The sequence below is a fragment of the Podospora pseudocomata genome, chromosome 3 (assembly GCF_035222375.1).
Source record: "Podospora pseudocomata strain CBS 415.72m chromosome 3, whole genome shotgun sequence".
NCBI lineage: Eukaryota > Fungi > Ascomycota > Sordariomycetes > Sordariales > Podosporaceae > Podospora > Podospora pseudocomata.
Window position 1 is genome coordinate 1,482,510 of NC_085887.1, and position 24,360 is coordinate 1,506,869.

Below are 24,360 nucleotides of genomic sequence, written 5' to 3' on the forward strand. Positions count from 1 at the left end.
TGAGAAATCAGTGTCTCCGGCAGATTCAAGTTTGGTGTGTTGTGTGTGGTTTGGGAAACTCGAACAATTTCCCAGCCGCAGCAGAAGCCAAGGCCCTGCCACCCCCCCGAAGGAACCGCCAAGGTCGGGAAGCGCACTGACCACATCTGCGGGACCGTGAAAGCTTGTTTGCCAATGAGACGCAACGTTCCTCTTCTTTTGCTCCGCCATCGAAGATGCGAGAGAGGTGCATACGGCCTGAGTCAACTTGAAAGCAGGGAAATAGGAAGGTATTAGAGAGCTCTCTGAGGAACACAAATAGCTTCATTATTTCCCACTGAAATGAGATTCATTTTGACACCTGCTTTCTCTCAATTACACTGTGAGATCTTGACTGCTCTCCACGCCGATTAAACCTCCAACAGGGAGATACAACTTAGCAATTCTCTGTCTCCAACTCACTTACAACAATTTACTTCTTTCATCACAACAGTCATATTGACATCCACATCTCCAACCCCAACTACTAGATCAATTCTGAAGAGATATCTCCTATTGGACCATTCTTAGATCATTTGAGACCCAGCATACTCAACAGCATCATCACAATGGAGTCAGAAGCCCAAGCCGTCAACGGGACCAGTCCCTCACCCAAACAAGTCTTTTTTTTGTAAGTGACAAAACACCCAATCATTATCTCATGAATGAATGAACATAGTCTAACAAACTCAGTGACATCGACAACTGCCTCTACCCCAAGAGTACCCCCTCCCCTCCCACCCCCTCAACCCAACTTGCTCATTAACCCTGAACTCAGGCACCCGCGTCCACGACCTCATGGCCAAGCTGATTGACAAGTACTTCGCCACCCACCTCTCCCTCCCCTACGAAGATGCCGTCCGGCTCCACAAGGAATACTACCAAAACTACGGCCTCGCCATCGAAGGCCTCGTCCGTCACCACCAAATTGACCCCCTCGAGTACAACGCCAAAGTCGACGACGCCCTCCCCCTAGACGACATCATCAAGCCCCGCGAGGACCTCAAGAAGCTCCTCCGCGACATTGACACCTCCAAAGTCAGGCTCTGGCTGTTCACAAACGCTTACGTCAACCACGCCAAGAGGGTGGTGAAACTGCTAGAGATAGAGGACTTCTTCGAGGGGGTGACGTATTGTGATTATGCGGCGCCGAGGCTGATGTGCAAGCCTCATGAGGAGGCGTATGAGAAGGCGATGAGGGAGGCGGGGGTTGAGAGGAGGGAGGATTGTTATTTTGTTGGTGAGTTCTACTTAACTGTGCCATGAAAATCTTGTGTTGTGTTGATTGCTGACTTGGATCAAAGATGACTCGTACCAAAACTGCAAAAAGGCCCAAGAAATAGGCTGGAACGTCGCCCACCTTGTCGAAGAGGGCGCCAAGTCCCCCAGGACACAAGCGTGCAAGTTCCAAATAAGCCACTTGGATGAGCTGCGCACTTGCTTCCCAGAGGTCTTCAAGAAGCCGGAAACGTCCTAGGAATAGTCGATTTCATTCATGCGTATTCAAACGTTACCAGACATAGAACAGAAGGAGAATAAATAGATACTCATGTGGATTCATGCTCAGTTTCTTTCCCTGATTATCGAATCCTAAGCCTCTGATAACCAGCCGATAATCAATGCCAAACGCCATACCCCATGCCTTTTTCATCCATTGCTGTCCCAGAACCCAGACGCTTGATATGTCAAACAACGCTATGCCAACCCTTCCCCTTGTCATCAGTGCCTCCTAATCAGCCTAACCAACCCATCCAACCTCTTCAAAACCTCATCCCGCTCCCTCAACGCCTCCTGCCTCTGCTGCTCCGCCGCCCCCAGCTCCTCCTCCAACTCCCGTATCATCTGCAACTGGTCTCTTTCACTATTATCTAAACCCGGCAACGTCGAGATCAAATACTCGATCTGCTGCTCCTTCGTGATGAGATCTCTAGCGAGCTCGAGCTGCCCAGCCTTGAATTGTTCAGGGTCGAGGGTATCAATTTCGGGGGGCTGGTCTTGTTTGAGTTCGGGGATTTTGTCGTTGGGGGAGAATTTTTGGAGATCGTGGTGGCGTTCGTTGTAGTAGAGGGCTGCTATGAATTGGGTGAGGAGCTGTGGGAGGGGGAGGTTAGTGATGGTTGGGGGGGGGGAGGGAGGGAGGCGGAGGACAGACTTGATCCATGGACTCTTGGAGTTGAGTCAGTTTGTCGCCCATTTTTGAGAGTAGATTGATGAGCGCAAATCGGAGGGTGGGTGTGGTTTGCGGGTTGGATTTGGTGTTTGCTGTTGGGTAAATGGTTGGAGAGAGAGAGAGAGAGAGCTACCTGATGCGCTCGCGTTGTGGTTGGTCGAGTGTTGATAAGATAAGAGCTCAATAGTAGAAAAGTGGATCCACATTATTTGCCAGTCGATCGCGTGCCGGACCGCGTCTTGAATTTCAACGGCCCCTGCCTTGTGCACCCTTGCGGCCGGAATTGTTTTCGACGTGGGGTTGTCTTCGATGCGACAGAATTGACACCAATTGGTGCTATATAAGCGATAATGCGCCGTCTACTTCTCTCTCAGCCATCCTCCTTATCCCTCCTCACCACCGGCCCTCGACGAGCCTTCTGCGCCAGCGCCCCTCTCTCAACAACAACAACCCCTTCCCTCGAACTCAGAACTGCACAGCCACCCGCAGAAGAACCCTCCCCTTCTCAACCAGAGCAACCAAAGGAAGATTCAGAACAACAACCCCCAGAACCAAACCTCCCCTCCCCCTACACCTTCCCCCTCCCCCTCGCCCCAACCACCAACCACTCCTCCCTCCCCACCTTCCTCACCTACGCCTCCCACACCTCCCTCGACCCAACCTCCACCGTCTACATAGGCACCCACTACGAGTACACCGCCATCCTCTCCCTCACCCGCCTAGCCTTCACCCTCCACCGCGTCGGCGGCCGCTCCGACTACGGCATTGACCTCCTCGGATTCTGGTCCCCCATCCCAAACTCCCCAGACCCACCCCTCAGAGTCCTCGCCCAATGCAAAGTCACCAAAACAGCCAAACCGGTATACATCCGCGAGCTGGAAGGCGCCTTCATCGGAGCCCCTCCCGGGTGGCGCTCAAAGGGCGTTATCGGAGCACTAGTCGCAGAAAAGACTGCAACAAAAGGTGTCAGGGATGCGATTGGGAGGAGTAAATGGCCGATGGTGTACATTGTTTGTTCTAGGGAGGGGTTGGTGAGCCAGATGCTGTGGAATCAGAGGGCGGTGGAGGAGGGGGGTTTGGAAGGGTTGGGGGTGGGGAGTAAATATAGGGTTGCTGAGGATGGGGAGCAGGTGGAGGAGGTGATGTTGACGTGGAGGGGGAGGGAGGTTAAGGCCCTCAAGGAGAAAAAAACGAGGGAAAAGAAGGCTGAGTAAAGTATTGGTCTTGGGAGAGTGCTCGAGTGTAATGATCTGATCTGGCGCATTGCTGGAGAAGGGATGAGGTCAGTCAGTCAAATCAAGGTGAGAGATTCTTGGTATATATGTTGCGCTAACAGTTACAGCTATATGCCCCAAATACTCCCATGGCTTTATGTGAGAAATCCACCACGCTATGTCGACCGCCGTGCAAACCTCCGCTTCCTCAGAAAGTCAAACATTATCCAAGATAACCACGCCTGAGGGAAACAGGACTTGTAAAACCCGCCAAGGACACCGACACACCAGCAATTAATCATCCCAAATAGCCGCCTTGGCCTTCTGCGCCTCCTCTTCCTTCTTCCTCTGCCTCTCCCTCTCCTCCTCCCTCCTCTTCTTCTCCTGCTCCTTGACCGCCCGATCATACGCCTTTTGCTCCTCGGTCGCCCTCGGCGCCCGAAGCCCCAACCCAGCAGCAATCATGCGTCGCGCCACGGCATCGGTCTTTTCTGGGCGTCTGTCTGGTGCGGCGCCTGCTGATCGAGGACTTGAGTCGGCGCCTGGTCCGTCAAAAGATGTGAAACCGAACGTGCCGGGGGCGTTGAGCGCTGATGGCGAAAAGGGCTGCTTCTTGGCTATGGGCGACATGGGGGTTGGTGGGGGCGCGTTGGTGCCGGTTTGGGTGCTGCCTAGTGGCGTTTCTTCTGGTTCTGAGGCATCATCGTTGTCTTCTTCGTCCTCCCAGCTGTCGGCGACGGGGGCGGCGGCGGCGGCCTTTTTCTTGGAGGGGGCGGGTTTTGGGGGTTTGTCGAGGGAGGAGGTTTTGAGGGAGAGTTTGGTGACTGAGGTAATGAGGTCGTCGGGGGTGGTGTTGGAGGTCATGGTGGTGGTTTGGGGTTGGGGGGGCTATGCACTCAGCGTATGGGGATGGGTTTTGCTTCGAGATATAGAGAGAGAAAAAGACTGAAGAGCTGAGAGTGCAAGTTAGGGGGGGGGGTTGAATATAAAGGGACAGACAGCAAAAAAACCACAGGCTGGCTGTTGGGTCCAAAGGTGAGACGTCAGTGAAAGGGAGCGTCCCTGTTGAACTAGGGGTTGCCCGGGTTTTGATCACGCGCTGGCGAGGCTACGCCGTAGAAGAAGCTGGGGAGAACCCCGAAGTAAAAGCAGTGCCGCTTCTGGGCGTCCGACCGGCGTGGGGCAATATGCTGTTGGAATTTGGAGTTGAATTGTGGTTGGGGTTCTTGGGGTAGTAGAACCAACAGACTGCCCGGATATAGTGCGAAGAATGAGATGGTCGTACAGAGAGGACAGGTCTGTAAAAGTATCCTTCTTGATCTATAGTGGTAATTAACCTATAGCCAGGAAAGATCGGCCTTTGTCAAATCCTCCATCAATGCTGATGTCAATTTATAGGGCCCTGAGGTTTGGAAACGCAAGCCCCTGCCGTTGAAACAAAGCCCAACACCGAGCTTGCAATTGCGGGGGCGGGGCACTGTGGAGAAAGGCTCCCACGGAACGGTGCCGGCGATGACGGAGGCTGAAAGCTGCCTGTGGCTTGAACAGCCGGGACCCCTGTTGCGCGGGTCTGGGCGCCGTGCGTTGCCGCCTGTACAGTTGCCAGTAGGTTCTACCGTTTGCCGAAAACTGTATCTAGCAGCTCTCGCCTCCTGCTGGCAGCTTCAATCGCATTATTCAGACAATCACCAACTGACTCCCGCTGCCGTGTTGCTTGGCCGTGTCCCCGTCCGTACCTCGGAGCTTTTCCATTAAAAAGTAGTGAAATCCCCTTCCGACGTCTAGGATTTGCTCCCGGTCTTTTTTTTACTTCTTCTTCACTTTTGTGTACATTATTTCCCTCCCTTAAGCTCGAACTCGACTACTAATCAATCCCTCGCTGCTCTCCATCTCCACGCAGTTTGAGAGCTCGAGCTTGATTACAAACCTACCCGCAAAATCCTGACGTCAAACCGCCCTACACCACCCCCCCCCCCCTCCGCCAAACCGCAACGAGATATCTGTTTTTTTCTCTCCCTCCTCGCACTACCCACAATGCTGCCGCGACAGCGCGTCCTGCGCATGCCCTCGCCGAGGCATTCGATTCTCCTCTCTACAGCTTCCAGACGAACAAGCATCTGCTCGGTAAGAGCTTCGTTACGACAGGGCCAACACATCACGCCGCGGCTGCAGGGCTTCTCGAGGGACAGCTTTTCGTCGTCGCTTTCGCCATTCTCCACGCATGCCGCTTTAGGGAAACAGCAAAAGGGTTCGGGCTTCTTTGACGGCATCGAGCCGTTAACGGAGGAGGAAAAAAAGGCGAATCAGGAGAATCAGGAAAAGGAAGCGGCGGCTGAGGAGAAGGAGGAGAAGGATGTTGAAAAGGCAAAGCCTTCTTCTAGCTCCGAGGCGAAGACGAAAGAGGGCGGCGGCCAGGGAACACCCGAGTCGCCGGAGAACAAGGGGAGTGCTGCCGCCGGGAGTGCCGCCTCGGGGTCATCGGGGGAGGGGTCGGGAGGGGATGGGGGAAAGAGGGGACGGAAGCCGGGTGACAAGGCGCTTGCGAAGCCTGTCGTGCCTGAGATTTACCCTCAGGTGATGGCTATCCCGATTGCGAAGAGGCCGTTGTTCCCTGGGTTTTACAAGGCGATCACTATCAAGGATCCCAATGTTGCCGCCGCCATCACCGAGATGATCAAGCGTGGTCAACCATATGTCGGTGCGTTCCTGTTCAAGGACGAGAATGCGGATGACGATGTTATCCGAAGTGCCGACGAGGTCCACGACGTCGGCGTGTTTGCTCAGATTACCAGCGCTTTTCCTATGACAGGCCAAGGTGGTGAGGGAACAAGTCTCACTGCGATTCTTTACCCTCACCGTAGAATCAAGCTTTCTGAGTTAATTCCTCCGGGAGCTGCGGATGCCGCTGGAAAGACCCCGGCGGCTACGGAACCCACACCAGAACCGATACCCAAGGCTACAGATGAGTCTGCCCAGAAGGGCGATGTTGTCGCGAGCTTTGAGGAGAGCGCCGTTGTACCGCCACCAAAATCAGACGTTACGCAGAAGCAATATGAGCCAACATCCTTCCTCAAGAAGTATCCCGTCAGTCTGGTTAACGTTGAGAACCTTACCGAAGAGCCTTACGACCCCAAGAGCCAGGTGATCCGGGCCGTTACTAACGAGATCGTCAATGTCTTCAAGGAGGTCGCTAGCATGAACTCTTTGTTTAGAGATCAAATTTCAACCTTCTCCATGAGCCAGTCTACCGGCAATGTCATGTCTGAGCCGGCCAAGCTTGCCGACTTTGCCGCAGCGGTGTCGGCTGGTGATCCCAATGAGCTTCAGGAGGTTCTGTCGAGCTTGAACGTCGAGGACAGGATGCACAAGGCTCTTCTTGTGCTCAAAAAGGAGCACGTCAACGCTCAGCTTCAGTCCAAGATCACCAAGGATGTGGAGAACAAGATCACCAAACGTCAGCGGGAGTACTGGTTGACGGAGCAGATGAAGGGCATCAAGCGTGAGCTTGGGCTGGAATCAGACGGCAAGGACAAGCTGGTGGAGAAGTTCAAGGAGAAGGCCGACAAGCTGGCCATGCCGGAAGCTGTGCGCAAGGTGTTTGATGATGAGCTGAACAAGCTTGCGCACCTGGAGCCGGCGGCGTCAGAGTTCAACGTCACTCGCAACTACCTCGACTGGCTTACGCAGATCCCATGGGGTCTGCGCAGCGCCGAGAACTTTGGCATCCAGCACGCCATGACTGTTTTGGACGAGGATCACTACGGTCTCAAGGACGTCAAGGACCGCATTCTCGAGTTTATCGCCGTCGGGAAGCTGCGCGGGACTGTCGAGGGCAAGATCCTCTGCTTTGTTGGTCCGCCAGGTGTGGGCAAGACCAGTATTGGCAAATCGATTGCTCGCGCGCTCAACCGGCAATACTACCGCTTCAGCGTGGGTGGTCTTGCCGATGTTGCTGAAATCAAGGGTCACAGGAGGACGTACGTCGGTGCGTTGCCCGGCCGCGTCATTCAGGCGTTGAAGAAGTGCAAGACGGAGAACCCCCTGATTCTCATTGACGAAATCGACAAGATTGGCCGTGGATACCAGGGCGACCCATCGTCTGCTCTTCTTGAGTTGCTTGATCCCGAGCAGAACAGCTCTTTCCTCGATCACTACCTTGATGTCCCGGTGGATTTGTCTAGGGTCTTGTTTGTCTGCACCGCCAACATGACGGATACGATTCCCAGGCCGCTGCTGGACCGCATGGAGGTGATCAGACTGAGCGGGTATGTGTCTGATGAGAAGATGGCGATTGCGGAGAGGTATCTTGCTCCTCAGGCGCAGGAGCTGGCTGGGTTGAAGGGGGTGGATGTGGAGCTTACCAAGGATGCTATCGAGGAGCTGATCAAGTCTTACTGCCGGGAGGCGGGTGTCCGCAACCTCAAGAAGCAGATTGAGAAGGTTTATCGCAAGAGCGCGCTGAAGATTGTGCAGGAGCTTGGGGAGGAGGTGCTGCCTGAGGAAGAGGCGCTGACGGACGAGGGCAAGGTTGCGAAGGAGGAGTCGGCGAAGGAGGAGACTAAGCAATCGGAGGAGCCGGCCACCGCCAACACGGAGGCGACGGAGAAGGAGACTACCGAGGTGCCGAGGGTGGCCCTCAAGGTCCCCGAGAGCGTCCACGTCACCATCGACAAGGAAAACCTCAAGGACTACGTCGGCCCCCCTGTTTTTACGTCTGACCGTCTTTATGATATCACCCCCCCGGGAGTAACCATGGGTTTGGCGTGGACGCAACTCGGCGGCGCGGCCATGTACGTCGAGGCGATTCTCCAGTCGGCCCTCAAGCCGGCCTCGCGGCCGTCGCTTGAGATTACGGGCAACCTCAAGACTGTGATGAAGGAGAGCTCTGCCATTGCGTACAGCTTTGCCAAGTCGTACATGGCGAACAATTTTCCCAAGAATGACTTTTTGGACCACGCCAAGATTCATGTGCATGTGCCTGAGGGGGCGGTGCAGAAGGATGGGCCGTCGGCGGGGATCACGATGGCGACGAGCCTGTTGAGTCTGGCGCTGGACAGGCAAGTTGATCCGGCGGTGGCGATGACGGGGGAGTTGACGCTGACGGGGAAGGTGCTGAGGATTGGGGGGTTGAGGGAGAAGACTGTTGCGGCGAGGAGGGCGGGGTGCAAGATGGTTTTGTTTCCGAGGGATAATGAGAGTGATTGGTTGGAGTTGCCTGAGGTGAGTTTAATATTTTTTTTCTTTTTTTTTTCAAGGTTAAAAAAATTTGCCTGGACGAAAAGCTAATGTGGTTTTACAGAATATCAAGGAGGGAATCGAAGGCAGACCGGTGAGCTGGTATTCGGAGGTTTTTGACCTTATTTTCCCTGATCTGGACAAGGAGAAGGCGAATAAGAGCAGGGTGGTGGTGGCTGAGAACTACGAGAAGAAGGAGGAGGAGAAGAAGGATGGGGAGGAGAGTGATTAGGTAGATGTTGGGAGATTTTGTAAATATTAAATGTGTATAAAACAGGGAAAGAAGAAGACGATAAAGAGGAGGAAAGAAGATGATTTGGTCATTAGATGGGTAGGCAAGGAATGGAATTGGTATGGATGGATGGGTGGACGGATGGGTATGGAATTGGGGGGAGGGGGGGGTAAACAGCGGTTTTTGCATGGAACGAAGTTTTAAAACAAAGAGGTAAAATGAGAAAAATCTTCACTCTAGGTTGGTTGGTGGTGTCTTTGAGATGGGGGTTTGCGAGTGTTGTTCTAGATGTTTGGTAGCTAACTACTGACACTGGGAGGAATGTGTATCTACGTTTTGTGATGTGTGGGGGTGTGATGAGAGAGAGGAACTAGGATAATTAAGAGTCAACCGCGATCCTGCCTTTGGGGATATGCAGTGTAGTTTAAAAGAGGACTATAGAGATGCCTATATCTTGAGCGAGAGACAGTCGAATGGACAATTTTAAAAGATTGAAGAGTTGAGTTTGTGTATGTGCGTAAACTGTCGTTCAAGTACTCGCTTTAAAAGTAATGCAGCAGGCCCGTATGTAACCGACCAACAAACAAGATATTGATGCGATCTGGACTGCAACTGGGGTATCACCCGCCTGTCCCCTTCCCAACCTCACATTACTGCCTTGATTTTCTGCGATGAGTCTGATCTATCACAACCGGCTCCTTAATCAGAGGATTTAGTTCTTTTTTTTCTATTTTAGCAATTGACCACGGCCTGACTAACACCCGCTGCCCAACAGGGGCTTTACGGATCCCCTTTCGTGAAAAATGAGTGGGTGTGTGCCGTGATGAGGCGTATCTTTTTTATTCAGATTGGCCCATTCTGTTGCTTGTACGCCACGAGAGAAAAAAACTCGGCTTCGGAGAAAGCCGCAAGGTTCCTATGAGCTCATTTTTCTGAGAGCTGGATGCAACGCAGTTCTTGGTTGTTGTTGTTGTTCTTCGTCTAGGTGGGCTGGAAAGAGATGGCATCATTGAGTGACCCTGCCCACAAAATAATTGATACAGCAGAAGCAAACTAACCCATACTATACTATACTGTAAACTTATGCCCCGAAAGCAAATTGATAGGTCTCTAAACGATCTTTCAAGACCTGTTAACCATCTTTGAAGGCTTTTAAACCTATCTTAAAGGCCCTATGGACTATCCTTTTGAGGTATGTTAACCTGCTTTGGTATCTCAACTATTTTGTGGCAAGGGTGCCTAGGCAGGTAATCGACACTTTTCCGGCAAGAAAAGTGCAAAGTTATTACTACCTAGGTAGGTATATTATGTAGTCTCGCAACCAGGAGAGTATCCCTCGCCAAGCACATAGGTAAACAATGTTGTGAATAGGAGAAGAAGAAAAAGCTGACGTATGTGCAGCAATATGCTGTCGGCATGTACGGGGGAAAAACAGAAGCAAAGAGACTGTCTAGCCGCATACAGCCTTACCTTACCGCACCGGTTGTAGGTTGGCAGAAGTTGGTTTTGTGATGGCAGATGCAGTTTGGGCATCAATTGGGACCCCCCCCCAAAAAAAGCGGAGGAGGGGGGGAGAGCGGATGGGGGGGATAGGGTAGAAGAATACAGGCACACAGGAAGCTTCGGATGCTGCATGGAAGAGATGCAGGGCTGGGAAATCCGCGTACAGGTAGTGTGAGCTGCTTCCGATGCGGGACGAGCGACCTAGCTTGAGAGAACCTTGAGGGGGTGAGGAGGGTACATCACTGGGGGTGTTAAGGGTGCGTGGGGTTGAGGGAAGTGTGGGCTGAGTTGAGTGTTCAAGTCAAACCTCGAAGCTAAAGGCATTGTGTTATGTTCATGTCTTTCAAAACAGAAACTTGAGTGAATAACCGCTTACACCAGGGCGGTCAGACATCCTCCAGTCCGGGCATAGACCAACGGTTCGGCATTATCGTCATGGTGGTGTTGTGAGTTGGGCTGCTACGGGGGACTTGTGGCTCGCATGGTTGTGTTGTCGATTGGTTGAAGCAAAGACGATGACGAAGTGTCAGTGAAGGCTGTGCAGCAAGAGAGGTTCAGGCCAAGGGGAGAAATATGAATGATGGGATTATTGGGCCGTGGCTGGACGGGAAACCTGCAGTTCTGACGATGAGCTACATTACCTAGGGCACGTGGCCGGCGGTGTCTGTGGTTATCCGTAATAAAGAGATATATGGGATGAAATCATAGTTCTGGATGACGAGGCGGATTTGGAGCGAGCAATGTACACCGCCGTGTCTTTGCTTACCTTGCTGCTGAAGATCTGAGTACCGATCCGAACCTTCCTTGCAGACGGCTACAGTTGGCGGTCCAATTCGGGGAAGAGAATAGCAGGCTTTATTAGTGAGTTTTAAAGTGATAGTGATGGGAAAAGATGTCGAGTCTTGCTTTGATCAGCTGACCTCTGTCGACACCTTCCTACCGATGAAGATGTTTTAGATCAGGTCACGATAACCTCAAGTTTCAAGATCCACTGGGGTTACAACAAACATCACTGTGGGGTCTCGGTTCAACCCCTCAGTGGATCTTGGGCGCAACGCTCCCGCGTCAAACCCCCCGGTCACCCCATTATTTACATCTCATCTGAGGATCAACTTTCAAGTTTTGAGACAAACGTCGGAAGAAGACATGGGGATCCATTATCACGGGCTTTCGTTCAACCGGCCGATGATGAAGAAGGGCTACCACAGTTCTCGACCCAGCAGCTGTAGGGCTTTAGGTACGGAATACGTGCAGAGAGCCCGGCGGCACGGCAAAGTACAGACGGTACTTGAATATACTGGTACATGCATTGTACATATTTCGAAGCCCACAGCGCTCGTTACACGTGTTGCACCCCTCCCCCCCTTCTTCCCCCTCCCCACCAAGAAACCCAGCCTCCGTCGTCCCACCATCACCGATCGAGTCGAGTTCGAGTTGTCTCTCTTGCAGCATGCAGGAGGAGGGAGAGAGTTAGCGAACCAACCCCCATGCCCCCTCATTCTCACCGTTACTTTTAGTCCACCACGAGGTACAATCTCCCTCGGGAGATCCGTGGGGAGTACCTAGCCTCAATCCTGCCCTGCCCACCTTCCACTCATCTGAGAGAGCCCTTCCATTTGGGTTTGCTTGTGTGCTGTGCCAGCCTGATAAGCAAAAGGCCTTGCTTCCTGTCCATTATGGCAATTTAGCACCTGTTGCTTGTTCTGTCAGCTTTTTTTTTTGCTTTCTTCTGTGCATTCCATCTTGTGTTCACCATCCAACCTTCCAAGCGCTATTACACTCTCACCAAACCATTATTTGCGCTTTCTATCAACCTCTTGCGAATCGCACGACCAAGTTTCACCCCACGGCGTTATTCAGCTGGTGAACAAATCTCGAGTAAAATTACCCGCCCAACAACAGCGACTGTGGAATCCGCCGCTTGTATACAATCCTGGAAATCGCCATGATCTTCTGATACCTAATACCCCTCTTCCTCGCTCCGCATGGCTTATCCGCGCGCTGTTGCTTGATGTAGTTCAACTGGCTGGCTTACTTTGTTACCCCACGATCCACAAACACTTTGTTTCGGCTTCGATACCAGTCGGTTGGAAGAGAGGATAGGATCAGCGTTGGGAGCCGAAACTGAAAAAGAAATATACATATCTATATGCATATATATATGTCGGTGGTTTGTCAGGGTGGCCTGGAAAATAACAAAAACGCCAACTTCTCTACACCTTACCTACAGAACTAGCTAGCAACAGCAAAAACTTGCGTTTTGTTCACATACCTCTCGACACCTCTTTTTCCCCATGGACCTCCCAAATATCGAAACACGCAGTAGCGGTGCCGACAACAACAACCCAGCCTCCGGTGACGACGACCAACAACCACACAACAACAACAACAACAACAACAACAACAACAACAGCAACAACCAAACCAGTCGTCTCTGGCGTCGGCTCAACCTCTTTGGTCATCATCGCGACAACAACGCGGGGGGGAATGGATCGATACAGGGTGGTGGTGGGTTGGAGGATGATATCACACAAAATGGCAGCGGAAAAAGACAAAGTAGAAAGGTAGTCCCCGGTCTGCCTCGGGCGCCAACTTTCAAGAGGCAGCAGTCCGAGAAACGGCATCGGCTCGAGCCGATCCGACCGACGGCCGCGGAGAGGAGGGCAGTGTCAATGGACAGGAGGGTTGTTGTGCAAGGCAGCAGCAACGGTGGTGGCGATCCAAGGACTAGCGCGCCGGATGTTCTCCTTCTTGCGCACGAGGGGGGGTATTCGTCGCAGTCGCAGTCGGTGCCGCCGCCCTCGTTCCCCATTGACACTGATGGGGAAGGCTATTTCGGGGGGCGATATACTGCAGCCACGCAAGGATTCGACGACCACTCCAACGACGCCGACGACGACGGCGAGGCGATGTCTGACGACGGCGGCAGGCACTCGGTCACGACGTCGCAGTGGGAGGCCAGGATCCACGACGAGCTGGAGCAGATCTGGATATTGAACCTGTCGATGCACTTCCGGGACAAGTCCAAGAGGGAAAAGTTTTTTGTGACGTACCGGCAGCAGGAGCACCTCTGGAGGAGGGTGACGGTTAGTTTGGATTATCGGAACGCGCCCGAGGGGAGCTTGGAGATGGAGCTGGCGGGGACGAGGTTTCAGAGGGAGAAGAGCGCAAAGATCTACGAGGCTATTCGGGAGAGTCTGATGGATATTCAGTTTTATGACACGGTGACGAACCTGAAGCTGCAGACTACGGATGGGAGGTTGCATGTGCATGTTGTAGAGGATGTTAATGTGAGTTTTCTTTTTTTTTTTTTTTTTTTGAGGGGGAAGGGGTGGTGGTGGTTGCTGACATTTTTTTTCTACCGCGCAGGAGATCATCAGCTATCCATCAGTTCGTCTGATCCAGCACACGAGATGTAGACGGGTCAAGGAGAGGGAAATGGAGTTTGACTCGCACATGTCGGGGTTTGTGTACAAGATGAGGGTGAATGGGCAGATACTGATCAAGAAGGAGATTCCGGGACCGGATACGGTGGATGAGTTTCTTTACGAGATCAACGCCCTCAACTCGTTGCGCTCGGCGAGGAACGTCATTCAGTTTTATGGGGTTGTTGTTGACGATCGGGAGGAGCACGTCACGGGCATTCTGATCAGCTACGCTGAGCAGGGCGCGCTGATTGACATCTTGTATGATCACGCCCATGAGCACCCGCCTCTTCCTTGGTCGATTCGCGAGAAATGGGCGAGGCAGATCGTGGCTGGGCTGTCGGAGATTCACGAGGCCGGGTTTGTCCAGGGGGATTTCACGCTTTCAAACATTGTTATTGATCACAACAGCGACGCGAAGATTATCGACATCAACAGGCGGGGTTGCCCGGTGGGTTGGGAACCGCCAGAAGCAACGCCGATGATTGAGTGTAATCAACGGATCTCGATGTACATCGGGATCAAGTCTGACCTCTACCAACTCGGCATGGTGCTCTGGTCGTTGGCGACGCAAGACGATGAGCCAGAAGCACAAGGGAGACCGCTGCAGATCGCGGACGATGTGGATGTGCCGGCGTGGTTCGCGAGGATAGTGTACATTTGTCTGAGCGACAACCCGAGGAATAGGCTGCAGGCCCTGCAGCTGCTGTCGCTGTTCCCGCAGCCGGAGGAGCCGTTGACTGCCGTTCCGCATCATCATCACATTCACGAGGACAGTTACCTGCCGCAGGAGTACATGTCGGATATATTCTCGATCACGAGCCAGCCGCCGAACGTGATGAATGGGAACATGGGGAATGATTGGCAGTATATCGGGCCGAACAGCCCTACCAACCCTTATGGCGGGGGGACTTTTGCGGAGGATCCGTATTTCTACCCGCCGCCGAGGGGGAGGTCGCCGCCCTCGCCGCAGCCAAGCAACCACGAGGACGAGGGCTGTGAACCGACGGGGAGGTTTGGGGCGAGGAGGTTTAATACTTGGAGTGTGGGGGAGGGATGGAAGCCGATGGTGCCGAGTGTCAGCGATTTGCCTCCTAGGAGTGTGCTTGGGGAGGAGTCGGACGTGGGGGGTTTCAGGAGGGGAAGGCAGAGGGTTAGCCCAAGGCATGGGAAGATTGCGGTTAGTGATTATGGGGGGATTGATGGAACGGTGGCGAGTCAGACGTTGGAGATACCTAAGCAAGGGGTAGGGGTAGGGGTAGGGGTAGGGGTAGGGGAGAAGGAGTTCAAGACGCCCGAGTCGAGGGCGGATAGTGGGAAGGATATGACCGAGTTGGGGAGTACACCCAGAGATGGAGGTGTGCTGGGGTTGGGGGGCGGGAAGGAGGGGGTAGAGGTTTTGAGGGAGACGGAAAAGTTGTTTCCGAGTACTAACAAAGACTTGGAGCAACCGCTGGCTTTGGAACAACAGGAGGAATATACCGCGGTGATGGGGACTAGTCTGGGGAGGTTGGGAAGGCCGGACGATTTGAATAACGTTGGAGGGGCCTTTTCGTTCGACCAAAGGAGTAGGGGAATGCAGAGGAAGGGAAGTACGAGCAGTGGGAGTGGCGGGATCGAGGGGGAGATTGAGGAGGAGGATGAAATGGGGGATGAGGAAGAGGATGAGTTGGATATGGAGTTGGATGGGGAATTACCTGGGGATTTAGAGAAGACAATTAGGTTGCAGACGCAGCTGCTGTCTGTTCCCTAACGAACGAGGTGGTAAGGTTTAGATGGGGATGGTGACAATGGTGAATGACTAACGAGCGATCGAGTCATTAAAAAGGACAGATATCTCTGGACAACCACAGTTGTCTTTTTCCTTTTTCATACTCTTGTTTTGTTATCAGGGCTGATGACATGGGTCAATGGGGCGCAAGCAAGTTAGCAGGCGAGCGAGTCTGTGTTTATATTTTCGTCTCGTTGACTGTTGCGTGATGGGATTGGATACTGGGAGGGAGGCTAGGCTGGAGGATATTGGGCGGTCGTCTGCTTTTGATGAGATTATGATGTATATGCGTTTACTTTCAGGCATGTTGTTGCGTTATCTATGATGATATATATGATCTAATGATGCTGATTCATTTGTTTGGATGATCCTGAAACTATATGACTGATACAGCAACTTTGACTTGAGTGTCCAAGGTGCTTGCTAAACTGAGGTGAGGCACACGAGTCTGTCAACAATGAATTAGCGGTTGTGATAGGATACGGCCAACTAGACGAGAGTCTAAATGTATCCTCCCCTGTCACGTCTTTTCGTTGATATCATAATGTGAGGTCAAGCGATTAATTAACAGTATCCTTGCTTTTGCTGGCGAGTTTGTGGTGTGATCCCAAGTGAGCCGTCGTTCAAGGCTAGTTTGACACGCTTAGCGTCATTTGACGGTGATGACAGCCAGGAGAGAGTTGAGACGTCAAAATGTGGCGAGGATGCTCTGTGACCTGAGTTGCGGCTCTAGTATACACTATGTGTGGCGAGAGCAAGGAGCATGGGCGCCGAAGCTGGATCTTCCCCAGCATTGCGGATGTGGCGTTGGATCTCCGGCTTGCCCATGACGCTTGTCCGGGGGTTCTTGCATTGCGGCTAACGCCTAGGTAGAGACGAACCGAGAATTGAGGAGTCTGGAGAGTTTGTATAGCGCTGGCTGTAGGATAACACCGGTGCTGGCAATGGGGCGACTGGAAATCTGAAAAGTTGCTGCTTGATAGACTCTGGTATGCCTGTATCCTTGAGGTTCGACATGTAAATGTTAGGGGATTGTCCATCACAGTGTGTGCCGCATGCGGTGACGTCGAGATGGCACTAACAGATGGCCTTTGTTGAAGATGGCGTCTTGGCAAATCCCAAGTGTTGAAGTCGAGGCAAGGCGAAACTCCACTTCAGCCTCGAATCACGACGGATCCTTCCGCCCGAACACAAACGACGGCAAGTGGTGCAAAGAGGGGCACATCTCGGTTTGTGACTTTCATTTGGAAGCTTGTCATTGGGGGACTCCCCTGCGCAGGTACCAGACAGACAACGCATGGCTGTCGAGATGACAGGCATCACAGAAACGGCCACCCTGCGTCATGCTTCCTGTGAGAGATTCCTTAGAACAAGATGGGATGAACTGGTGACGGGACTGACAAGCAACACTGACAACCGTTGGTGCTTGTGCTGATTTCGTTGTGCTGGTGATTGCTCGAGATTTTGACATGTGATTGAAGATAGATAGAGCTCTCCCTCCACCCTCAGAATATGGGGAAACCTTGCGTCAGAGCTTTTTGGCTTTCTTTCTGGCGGAGCCCGGCATGGAACTGTTGCGGTGTTTGCCACGGCCGGGTTTGGTGACAGTGACGGAGCAAAGCCGTCGCCGTGAAGTTTTCGATGGCAGGACGCCGTTTCTGGAAAGGCGGAGCTCGGACGACGTCGTGGACATGCAGACTTCATGGGCAGCCAATCAGAGCTGGCCTTGACTTACAAGTCCCCCACCCAAACATGGACGCCTCCCCCAACAGTTTCCTCAACAAAATTCGGGAACGGCAAAAAATCACTTTGCTCAAGGCTGGGGATATGCTTCACCACCAAAAAATGGTGCCATGGTGCTTCCATGGTGCCATCCACATGCTATCCTCGGCAGAGTTGATGCAGCTGTGACCTGCTCGAGAAGGTCGAAACCTCGGCCAGTGTTGATCGTGTCAGGAGCTCGTTCGAGAGATATCGGCTATCATCCCAGAGATGTTCCCAACCATTTCAACTTTGTTGTTATGAGTGAGAGCAGATTTGGCCACTTATCCATAACCCCACTGATTGACAGCACCAGCTTCAGCATCGAGAATCTGCAGAGGCGAAAGCAGGTGCAAAAGGCTGGACTCACTCCTGCTTGTTGCTGGTGGTCCAATCGCTGTTGAGCAAATCCGTTGACGTTGAATGCAGAACACAGAACTGGACGGAAAGTGACCTGGGTGGCCTGCCAATTTGCGTGCAAAATTAAGTACCCCCAAGGAACCCGGCACCGGCATGTCACCACAATCCTGACGGGCCTCCCTCAACCCACCCGCCGCCGCCCCCCGCCTAAACCCACAGCTTAGACCCTTGCTTTCTCAAACCATCCTTTCGTATAAAACTTTCAAGCCAGCCCTTTCTGCTTTGACTTTTGCTCTCCTCTTGCCTGAGACCCCTCCATAACCGCCCTTCCGCGAACCTCTATTTTCCCCTCAACACAACATCGACGACGAGAGAGGACCAAGGCCGACGTCCTCATCGACCCGCGATATCTCTGCCCTCAACATGGCGTCGTCGTCATCTGAGGTTCCCGCTTCGGCGGTCCTCCAGGCCGAGTCCTTCCCCGACGGAACCAAGGACTATGTCGCCATCCGCAAGAAGAACTGGGACATCAAGAAGCCCCGTGAGTTGCCTTTCCCGAGATAGCCGGTTGATCCGGCCTTGCTAACAAACGCTCCCAACAGATATCACCGACCAGCCCATCACCGCCAAGAACTGGTACAAGCACGTCAACTGGCTCAACACCACATTCATCATCTTCATTCCCCTCACGGGCCTCATCTCCTCGTACTGGGTACCGCTTCAGATGAAGACGGCCGTCTTCACTGTGCTCTACTACTTCTTCGCTGGCCTCGGTATCACCGCCGGCTACCATCGCCTGTGGGCTCACACCTCCTACAAGGCCACCCTTCCCCTCAAGATCTTCCTTGCCGCTGGTGGCGCCGCCGCTGTCGAGGGCAGCGCTCGGTGGTGGTCCAGTCTCCATCGTTCTCACCACCGTTACACCGATACCGAGAAGGATCCCTACTCCGTCCGCAAGGGTCTGCTCTACAGCCACATCGGCTGGATGGTCATGAAGCAGAACCCCCGCCGTATCGGCCGTACCGACATCACCGATCTCAACGATGACGCCGTTGTCGTTTGGCAGCACCGCAACTACATCAAGTCGGTCATCACCATGGCTCTGATTGTTCCCACCCTCGTTTGCGGTCTCGGCTGGAACGACTGGACCGGTGGCTTCGTCTATGCCGGTATCCTCCGCATCTTTTTCATTCAGCAGGCCACCTTCTGCGTCAACTCCCTCGCCCACTGGCTCGGCGATCAGCCCTTTGATGACCGCAACTCACCGAGAGATCACGTCATCACTGCCCTCGTCACCCTTGGTGAGGGTTACCACAACTTCCACCACGAGTTCCCAAGTGATTTCCGCAACGCTATTGAGTGGTGGCAGTACGACCCCACCAAGTGGTTCATCTCGATCATGAAGTTCCTCGGCCTCGCATACAACCTCAAGACATTCCCCCAGAACGAGATTGAGAAGGGCAGACTCCAGCAGCTTCAGAAGAAGCTCGACCAGAAGCGTTCCACTCTTGACTGGGGTATTCCTCTCGAGAACCTGCCCGTTGTCAGCTGGGACGACTTTGTCGCCGAGTCCAAGAACGGCAAGGCCTGGATTGCCGTCGCTGGCATCATTCACGATGTTGGCAAGTTCATTGCTGACCACCCCGGTGGCAAGACCCTCATCAACTCTGCCATTGGCAAGGACGCCACTGCTGTCTTCAACGGTGGTGTCTACAACCACTCCAACGGCGCCCACAACCTTCTCTCCACCATGAGAGTTGGCGTTCTTCGTGGCGGCTGCGAGGTTGAGATCTGGAAGCGCGCCCAGTCCGAGAACAAGGACGTCCAGACCGTCACCGACTCCTCTGGTCAAAGAATTGTCCGCGCTGGCAACCAGGCCACCAAGATCCCTCAGCCCGTTTCTACTGCCGATGCTGCGTAAGTGTTTTACTTGACACAAGGCATGAATTGTACAATATTCAACCCCCGCCACGATTAGACGGCGTTTCAGGAGGGGTAGTCTGCGACCTGGGAGTTTTTGGTATCACGCCACCCCAGAGTAGTCGGCAACTGACATGACTTTCTACCACTTGGGTGTCAGTTGGCTAGTCGGACATTATGACGTGGAAGAAGAAGGAACACACCTTGGCTGTCGACGCTGGTTTTCATGGCTTGATAACGAGGTTGTTTCTGTGGTGGTCCCATACATTTTTCCTTGGTTTTGTTACAAAAAGGGGCGTTTTTCGAGAGAATAAATCGGGCACAGCATTGGAACTGGTGTTTATCTTTGTTTTAGTTGTTTTTTTCTGGGAATCAAAAGATCCATCATTATCAACCTATCACTCTGGTTTTTGCTGTTGAAAGAGATGTGAAAGAACAGCATGCGTGGTTTTGCGTTGACGTTGTGTGACTGCGTGTTGGTTGGAGAGTAATGACTGGTGTAGATGTGAATGTAAACAAAGATTGAGAATATAGGAGGTTAGGATAGGGGGGAATGAATTGTGGTGACCTGTGAAAAAGTGAGGTTACATTGGGCTGGAGGTGTGGGGTCCAAGATTGTACTGGCTCCATCAGCGAGGCTACAGTTTTGGATTCTCTCTGCCTTCTGAATGGGATTTGACTAAGAAATATCAGATATGAGGGGGTCGGCTGCGAAATTGAGGCATGTTAAAGGGATGTTGGTGGGGTATGGAAAAGAGGCAAGGAAAAGAGGCAAGGAAAAGGAGGTAAAAAGGGCAAAAAGATGATGGATCAGAGTAATCTCTCCCGCCGGGAATTGAACCCGGGTCTCGAGCGTTGTTGAATGACAAGCTCACATACTGACCACTATACTACGGAAGATTTACAAGTGTTGGCACTTGTCGTAGATTGGATGGGAGAATTTCCGGGAGGAGGGTATATCAATGACATTGGGAAGATGCTGCACACCCTCTTCGGCATGGTCAATCCCCCTTTCACCAGCACTGGGGGATAGAACAGCTGAAGCTGAACCTGGTATCTGTGGGTTTTTTTCGAGCATGTAAGGCATGCTCGCCCCGGGGTGTGATGCTAGGCTATCGCAGTGTGAAGGAACAGTGTGTACGTGTTGCCGTCTCGAGGGAGAGTTTCAACTCCATCGCCTGCCAGACACTTTACAGCAATATAGAAATGTAGGTTGCAATGCGGGTGTTTACGATACATATCTTGGCGTTGAGCGCATTGGTCCAAGGCTATCGTTAGGGTCGATGATGGCTAGCTCTCGAGCTGGAGTGAGCATATATCGTCTCATAGTTCTGATAACACAAAGTCATCCACCACTTATAAACAATTGCCGAGCGCAGCAACCCCTCAAATCGGTAGCTACACCGCGACTTTGCATGTTTGATGTCTGTCTGTTTTGGAGACACGATGTAGTTCTCTGGTTGGATTACACATCTGCTTTCGCCTGTGTATTAGTTGACAGAAGAGCCTGTGGGTGATGATGGAAGACTTGACATTGCAACCATGTCTACACTTCAATGTGTTAAGAAAGAGAGAATTTACTGCATCTAAACTTATGGCGGACCATTTACCCCTCATGGTACCGCAGTCAAGCATCGTGGACCAAGTCGCAAACAATGTGGGCGCCCGCCTTGATCACTCCGCCGCTCTCTCTGCTTCTCTCTCCTTGACCCATGTGAGAAATTCATCATAAAGCAGGTACACAAAGCTATCAAACCGACCCAAAACAAACTCTTACCGTTACTTACCTTACTAGCTGGACAGCCTCCTCCCTGAGTCTCTGACGACCCAACCTCCCTCGCTCCTTCCTAGCAGTCAACCGTTCCTTCCTAGCAACCAACCGCTCCTTCCTCCCGCCTCTCGTCCCTCCCTGCTTCCTTCCTCTCTCACCCAAATATATACCACCTCCCCTCGCGCCCTTCCAACAAATAAACTCCCACATAGTGTAGTGGTTAGCATGTCAGGTTTTCACCTCCTCTCTCCTTCTGCTTCTTAGCAGAGAGTCGCGCAGTTAATACCCTGGAGACCCGGGTTCAAACCCCGGTGTGGGAATCTTCTTTTGCTTTTATTTTTTCCTGCTGTGTCATTTTTTTGCCGGGCATGGAGGCACTTGCTTATCTTTCTTTTCACATGGGTATCGACACTGCCAACGCATCTCCATTGCGGCCCCTTTTCGTGGCCATCTTGAGACGAGCTCGAAGAGGGCACCACCACCAGAAAAACAAAGCATCAACAACAACAACCTCCTCTCATTCATTCATCCGTGGAATCGACCAAAGTAGTTTGTCCTTTTAAACCTCCCATCCACCCCTCACTCATCACACTCTAGCAATTTCGAAAAAGAGACATACTTCAATGCCAGCAAGACAATTATAAGACCCCCTTCCCTCCCCCCCCCCCAAAGCCCTCACAATCATACACCCCACACCTCCCCTTTCCATCTCAACACGGTCACACATACACACACGTACACACCTCACCCCCCACCCCCCACAAGGTTTTCAACTCTTTGTGTATTGCTTGCTTGTACGTTTCAGAAAAAAAAGACCCAGAACTAATCACATATCAATCAATCCTCCTCATCAATCCCCCCCTCCCCACTGGCAGAAAAATATCCTACCCATCTACCTCACCCCATCTTCTTTCCCCCAGCTTACTGATCACCGCCCTCAATCTGAATACCCTCCCTCAAACCCTCAACAACCAACTCCTCGCCCGCCAAACGGCGGTAAATATCCCTGACGTCATCCGTGGTCGTCTCAAAGTGGCTAGAAGCGTCGTAGCTCTTGGAGATGAAGATGTTGTCCTTAGTGCCGTCCTCGAGGGGCTCATAGAGGGGAATGGGGGGGCCCTGTTACATCAGTCAGTGTTTTCGTCCTAACAAAACAGCGGCAAGAGACAAAACAAACCATAAACTGCTCCTCAATCTTGCCCAACCTCTCAATCCCCGGCGCCAGCTCCAAATGGTGATTGGCCGACGTCTCGGCAATGGTCGACACAATCGCGATCCAGTACCCCTTGGGGCAGACATTGTGCGCCGACGACACAACCGCAATGTAAATATCATTCTTGCGGCCGACCTGGCTCTGGGGAATAATCAGCTGAGCCGAGTCCGCGTCGCTCGTGTTCGCCAACGGGTGCTTCAGGATGCAGATGGCCCTCAGTACGTGTCCCACAACCTTGACCTTGTTGGGGAAGTAGCTCGGGTCGCCAATGATGATCTTGGCCTTGGTCTCAAACTTCATCTCGGGCTCGATGTTGGTCATGGTGGCCTTGATGCCGACCGCCTTGTCGCCCTCGTAGACCACCTCGTCGACGTTGGTGTTGAGCATGTAGGTGCCGCCGTAGATGGCCGACAGGCGGGCGAAACCCTGGGGGAGCTCGCCGAGGCCGTAGAGGGGGTAGATGTATGGAGACTTTCCGTAGCGGGCGACCGAGTTGCCATACAGACGAATGCGCTCGATGGCCTCGGGGGCGACGCCGGGCTTGTCGAGGTACGAGTCGGTCTGGTAGAGAGCCATGGCGTGGCCGATGAAGTCTTTGGTCGTGGCCTCGAGGCCGAACTTGTCAAACACCTCCTTCATGGTGCAGGTGGTCATGTTGAGGCCTGGGGGGAGTTATCACTGCTTGTCAGCCAAAATGTCTTGCACCACCCGATCTTTGTTCCCCCTTGTGACCATAACTAACCCTTGTGTGTCGCAGAGTCCTTGAGGTCGAACTGGCCAACCCACTCAATGAAGCTCTTCATGCGGCGCTTCTCGAAGATGCCCATCAGGGGCGACTTGAGAGCCTCGCCGGCATCCGAGGGGACCTTGGCAACAGTCGCCTTGCTTCCCGCACCCTGCTGGACGTAGCTGCCGGCGACCTGCTTGAACTCGAGGTATCTGGTGACGTCGGTCGAGACAAGGATGTTTGTAAGCTCACCCGAGGACATGAGGAACTTGGGGACGAGGTCGATGTTCCAGTCGTTCAGGCGGCCGTACTCCTTCCAGGGCTCGGTGCCCTTGGTGTAGTTGCCATACTTCTTGTAGAGCTATTGTTGTCGAGGAACATGTTAGCGACCTCAACAGCCTACAATAACAGCAGCAGACGGATTAGGTGATAGAAAAGAGAAGAATGCATACCGTCTCAAGATTAACCGAAGCAGCCTCACTATTCAAAAAAAAGGGGGCGCGCGTTCGTAAGCTCAACGGTTCTTTTTCTCGAATACAGAAACACACCCAAGGGGCAACAACAACAAACTCACCCGCCGTAGTGGTCGTTGCGGTCAATGTGCAACACCTTCTTCCCCTTGACACTGAGCACACCAGACAGGATGCACTCGGTCAAGCCGGTGCCCAGCACAATGACATCGTACTCTGGGGCGATCTCTTCAGCCATGCTTGCGTTTTTTCTGTCTGCTTCTCTAAAAATCGGTTTTCGTTTCTTGTTGGATGGAGAGATAGATGGATAAGTTAAAGTTTAATGGAGAATGGGCGGTCATTCAGGTAGGTAGCTTGGGCGTGTGTGTTTGGTCTGGCAGGTGGGCAAGCTAAAGCAGCTCGAAGGGGGTGGGGGGTTGAGCGGGCAGGTGGGTCGAACTTATATTCCCTATTAAAGATAGATGACGGACGGACCGTGACAGCTCCCAAAGAACAAAAGGGTTTCCCACAAGATTGCAAATCAAGAGGAACAGGAAACAAAACAAAAGCCGAGATCGCGGTGGAAATTTG

General features: G+C 52.7%; 8 protein-coding genes and 2 non-coding genes across 10 annotated transcripts; 7 read left to right on the plus strand and 3 right to left on the minus strand.

Annotated features, from left to right (window-relative positions):
* The first annotated feature begins 217 nt into the window (after positions 1 to 217).
* SDT1 (putative suppressor of disruption of TFIIS) lies at positions 218 to 1,581 on the plus strand. The gene is made up of 3 exons (XM_062888709.1): positions 218 to 649; positions 712 to 1,258; positions 1,323 to 1,581. The coding sequence occupies exons 2-3, from the start codon at positions 817 to 819 to the stop codon at positions 1,493 to 1,495; spliced, it is 615 nt and encodes a 204-aa protein (XP_062744612.1). The 5' UTR covers positions 218 to 649; positions 712 to 816; the 3' UTR covers positions 1,496 to 1,581.
* Positions 1,565 to 2,650, minus strand: SRB7 (RNA polymerase II mediator complex subunit). Its single transcript, XM_062888710.1, has 2 exons — positions 2,171 to 2,650; positions 1,565 to 2,109 (listed from the first exon to the last, which is right to left on the minus strand). Exons 1-2 carry the CDS (start codon positions 2,210 to 2,212, stop codon positions 1,738 to 1,740), a joined length of 414 nt encoding a protein of 137 aa, XP_062744613.1. The 5' UTR covers positions 2,213 to 2,650; the 3' UTR covers positions 1,565 to 1,737.
* On the plus strand, positions 2,539 to 3,402 carry QC762_304155 (uncharacterized protein; the record flags this gene model as incomplete). The annotated part of the gene is made up of 1 exon (XM_062888711.1): positions 2,539 to 3,402. One exon carries the CDS (start codon positions 2,539 to 2,541, stop codon positions 3,400 to 3,402), a length of 864 nt encoding a protein of 287 aa, XP_062744614.1.
* A 294-nt stretch (positions 3,403 to 3,696) lies between these two features.
* On the minus strand, positions 3,697 to 4,266 carry QC762_304160 (uncharacterized protein; the record flags this gene model as incomplete). The annotated part of the gene is made up of 1 exon (XM_062888712.1): positions 3,697 to 4,266. One exon carries the CDS (start codon positions 4,264 to 4,266, stop codon positions 3,697 to 3,699), a length of 570 nt encoding a protein of 189 aa, XP_062744615.1.
* Positions 4,267 to 5,436: 1,170 nt separating this feature from the next.
* PIM1 (ATP-dependent Lon protease pim1) lies at positions 5,437 to 9,005 on the plus strand (the record flags this gene model as incomplete). Its single annotated transcript, XM_062888713.1, has 2 exons — positions 5,437 to 8,622; positions 8,702 to 9,005. 2 exons carry the CDS (start codon positions 5,437 to 5,439, stop codon positions 8,867 to 8,869), a joined length of 3,354 nt encoding a protein of 1,117 aa, XP_062744616.1. The 3' UTR covers positions 8,870 to 9,005.
* Positions 9,006 to 12,666: 3,661 nt separating this feature from the next.
* On the plus strand, positions 12,667 to 15,550 carry QC762_304180 (uncharacterized protein; the record flags this gene model as incomplete). Its single annotated transcript, XM_062888714.1, is given in 3 exon segments — positions 12,667 to 13,662; positions 13,742 to 15,043; positions 15,056 to 15,550. 3 exon segments carry the CDS (start codon positions 12,667 to 12,669, stop codon positions 15,548 to 15,550), a joined length of 2,793 nt encoding a protein of 930 aa, XP_062744617.1.
* Positions 15,551 to 17,339: 1,789 nt separating this feature from the next.
* Positions 17,340 to 20,381, plus strand: OLE1_1 (stearoyl-CoA 9-desaturase). Its single transcript, XM_062888715.1, has 2 exons — positions 17,340 to 18,230; positions 18,292 to 20,381. The coding sequence occupies exons 1-2, from the start codon at positions 18,113 to 18,115 to the stop codon at positions 19,608 to 19,610; spliced, it is 1,437 nt and encodes a 478-aa protein (XP_062744618.1). The 5' UTR covers positions 17,340 to 18,112; the 3' UTR covers positions 19,611 to 20,381.
* A 48-nt stretch (positions 20,382 to 20,429) lies between these two features.
* QC762_0052170 lies at positions 20,430 to 20,509 on the plus strand. The gene has a single exon. It is a non-coding gene; the product is annotated as a tRNA-Asp (tRNA).
* Positions 20,510 to 21,582: 1,073 nt separating this feature from the next.
* Positions 21,583 to 21,700, plus strand: QC762_0052180. Its single transcript has one exon. It is a non-coding gene; the product is annotated as a tRNA-Glu (tRNA).
* A 435-nt stretch (positions 21,701 to 22,135) lies between these two features.
* On the minus strand, positions 22,136 to 23,582 carry GDI1 (Rab GDP dissociation inhibitor alpha; the record flags this gene model as incomplete). The annotated part of the gene is made up of 3 exons (XM_062888716.1): positions 22,136 to 22,499; positions 22,558 to 23,255; positions 23,336 to 23,582. 3 exons carry the CDS (start codon positions 23,580 to 23,582, stop codon positions 22,302 to 22,304), a joined length of 1,143 nt encoding a protein of 380 aa, XP_062744619.1. The 3' UTR covers positions 22,136 to 22,301.
* Between the last annotated feature and the right edge of the window lie 778 nt (positions 23,583 to 24,360).

Coding starts and splice junctions, on each gene's coding strand:
- SDT1 (XM_062888709.1), top strand. CDS start 817: ATGGCCAAGCTGATTGACAAGTACTTCGCCACCCACCTCTCCCTCCCC. Junction 1,259..1,322: donor GGAGGATTGTTATTTTGTTG/GTGAGTTCTACT, acceptor CTTGGATCAAAG/ATGACTCGTACCAAAACTGC.
- SRB7 (XM_062888710.1), bottom strand. CDS start 2,212: ATGGGCGACAAACTGACTCAACTCCAAGAGTCCATGGATCAA. Junction 2,110..2,170: donor TCCAAGAGTCCATGGATCAA/GTCTGTCCTCCG, acceptor CCCCTCCCACAG/CTCCTCACCCAATTCATAGC.
- OLE1_1 (XM_062888715.1), top strand. CDS start 18,113: ATGGCGTCGTCGTCATCTGAGGTTCCCGCTTCGGCGGTCCTCCAGGCC. Junction 18,231..18,291: donor CTGGGACATCAAGAAGCCCC/GTGAGTTGCCTT, acceptor CGCTCCCAACAG/ATATCACCGACCAGCCCATC.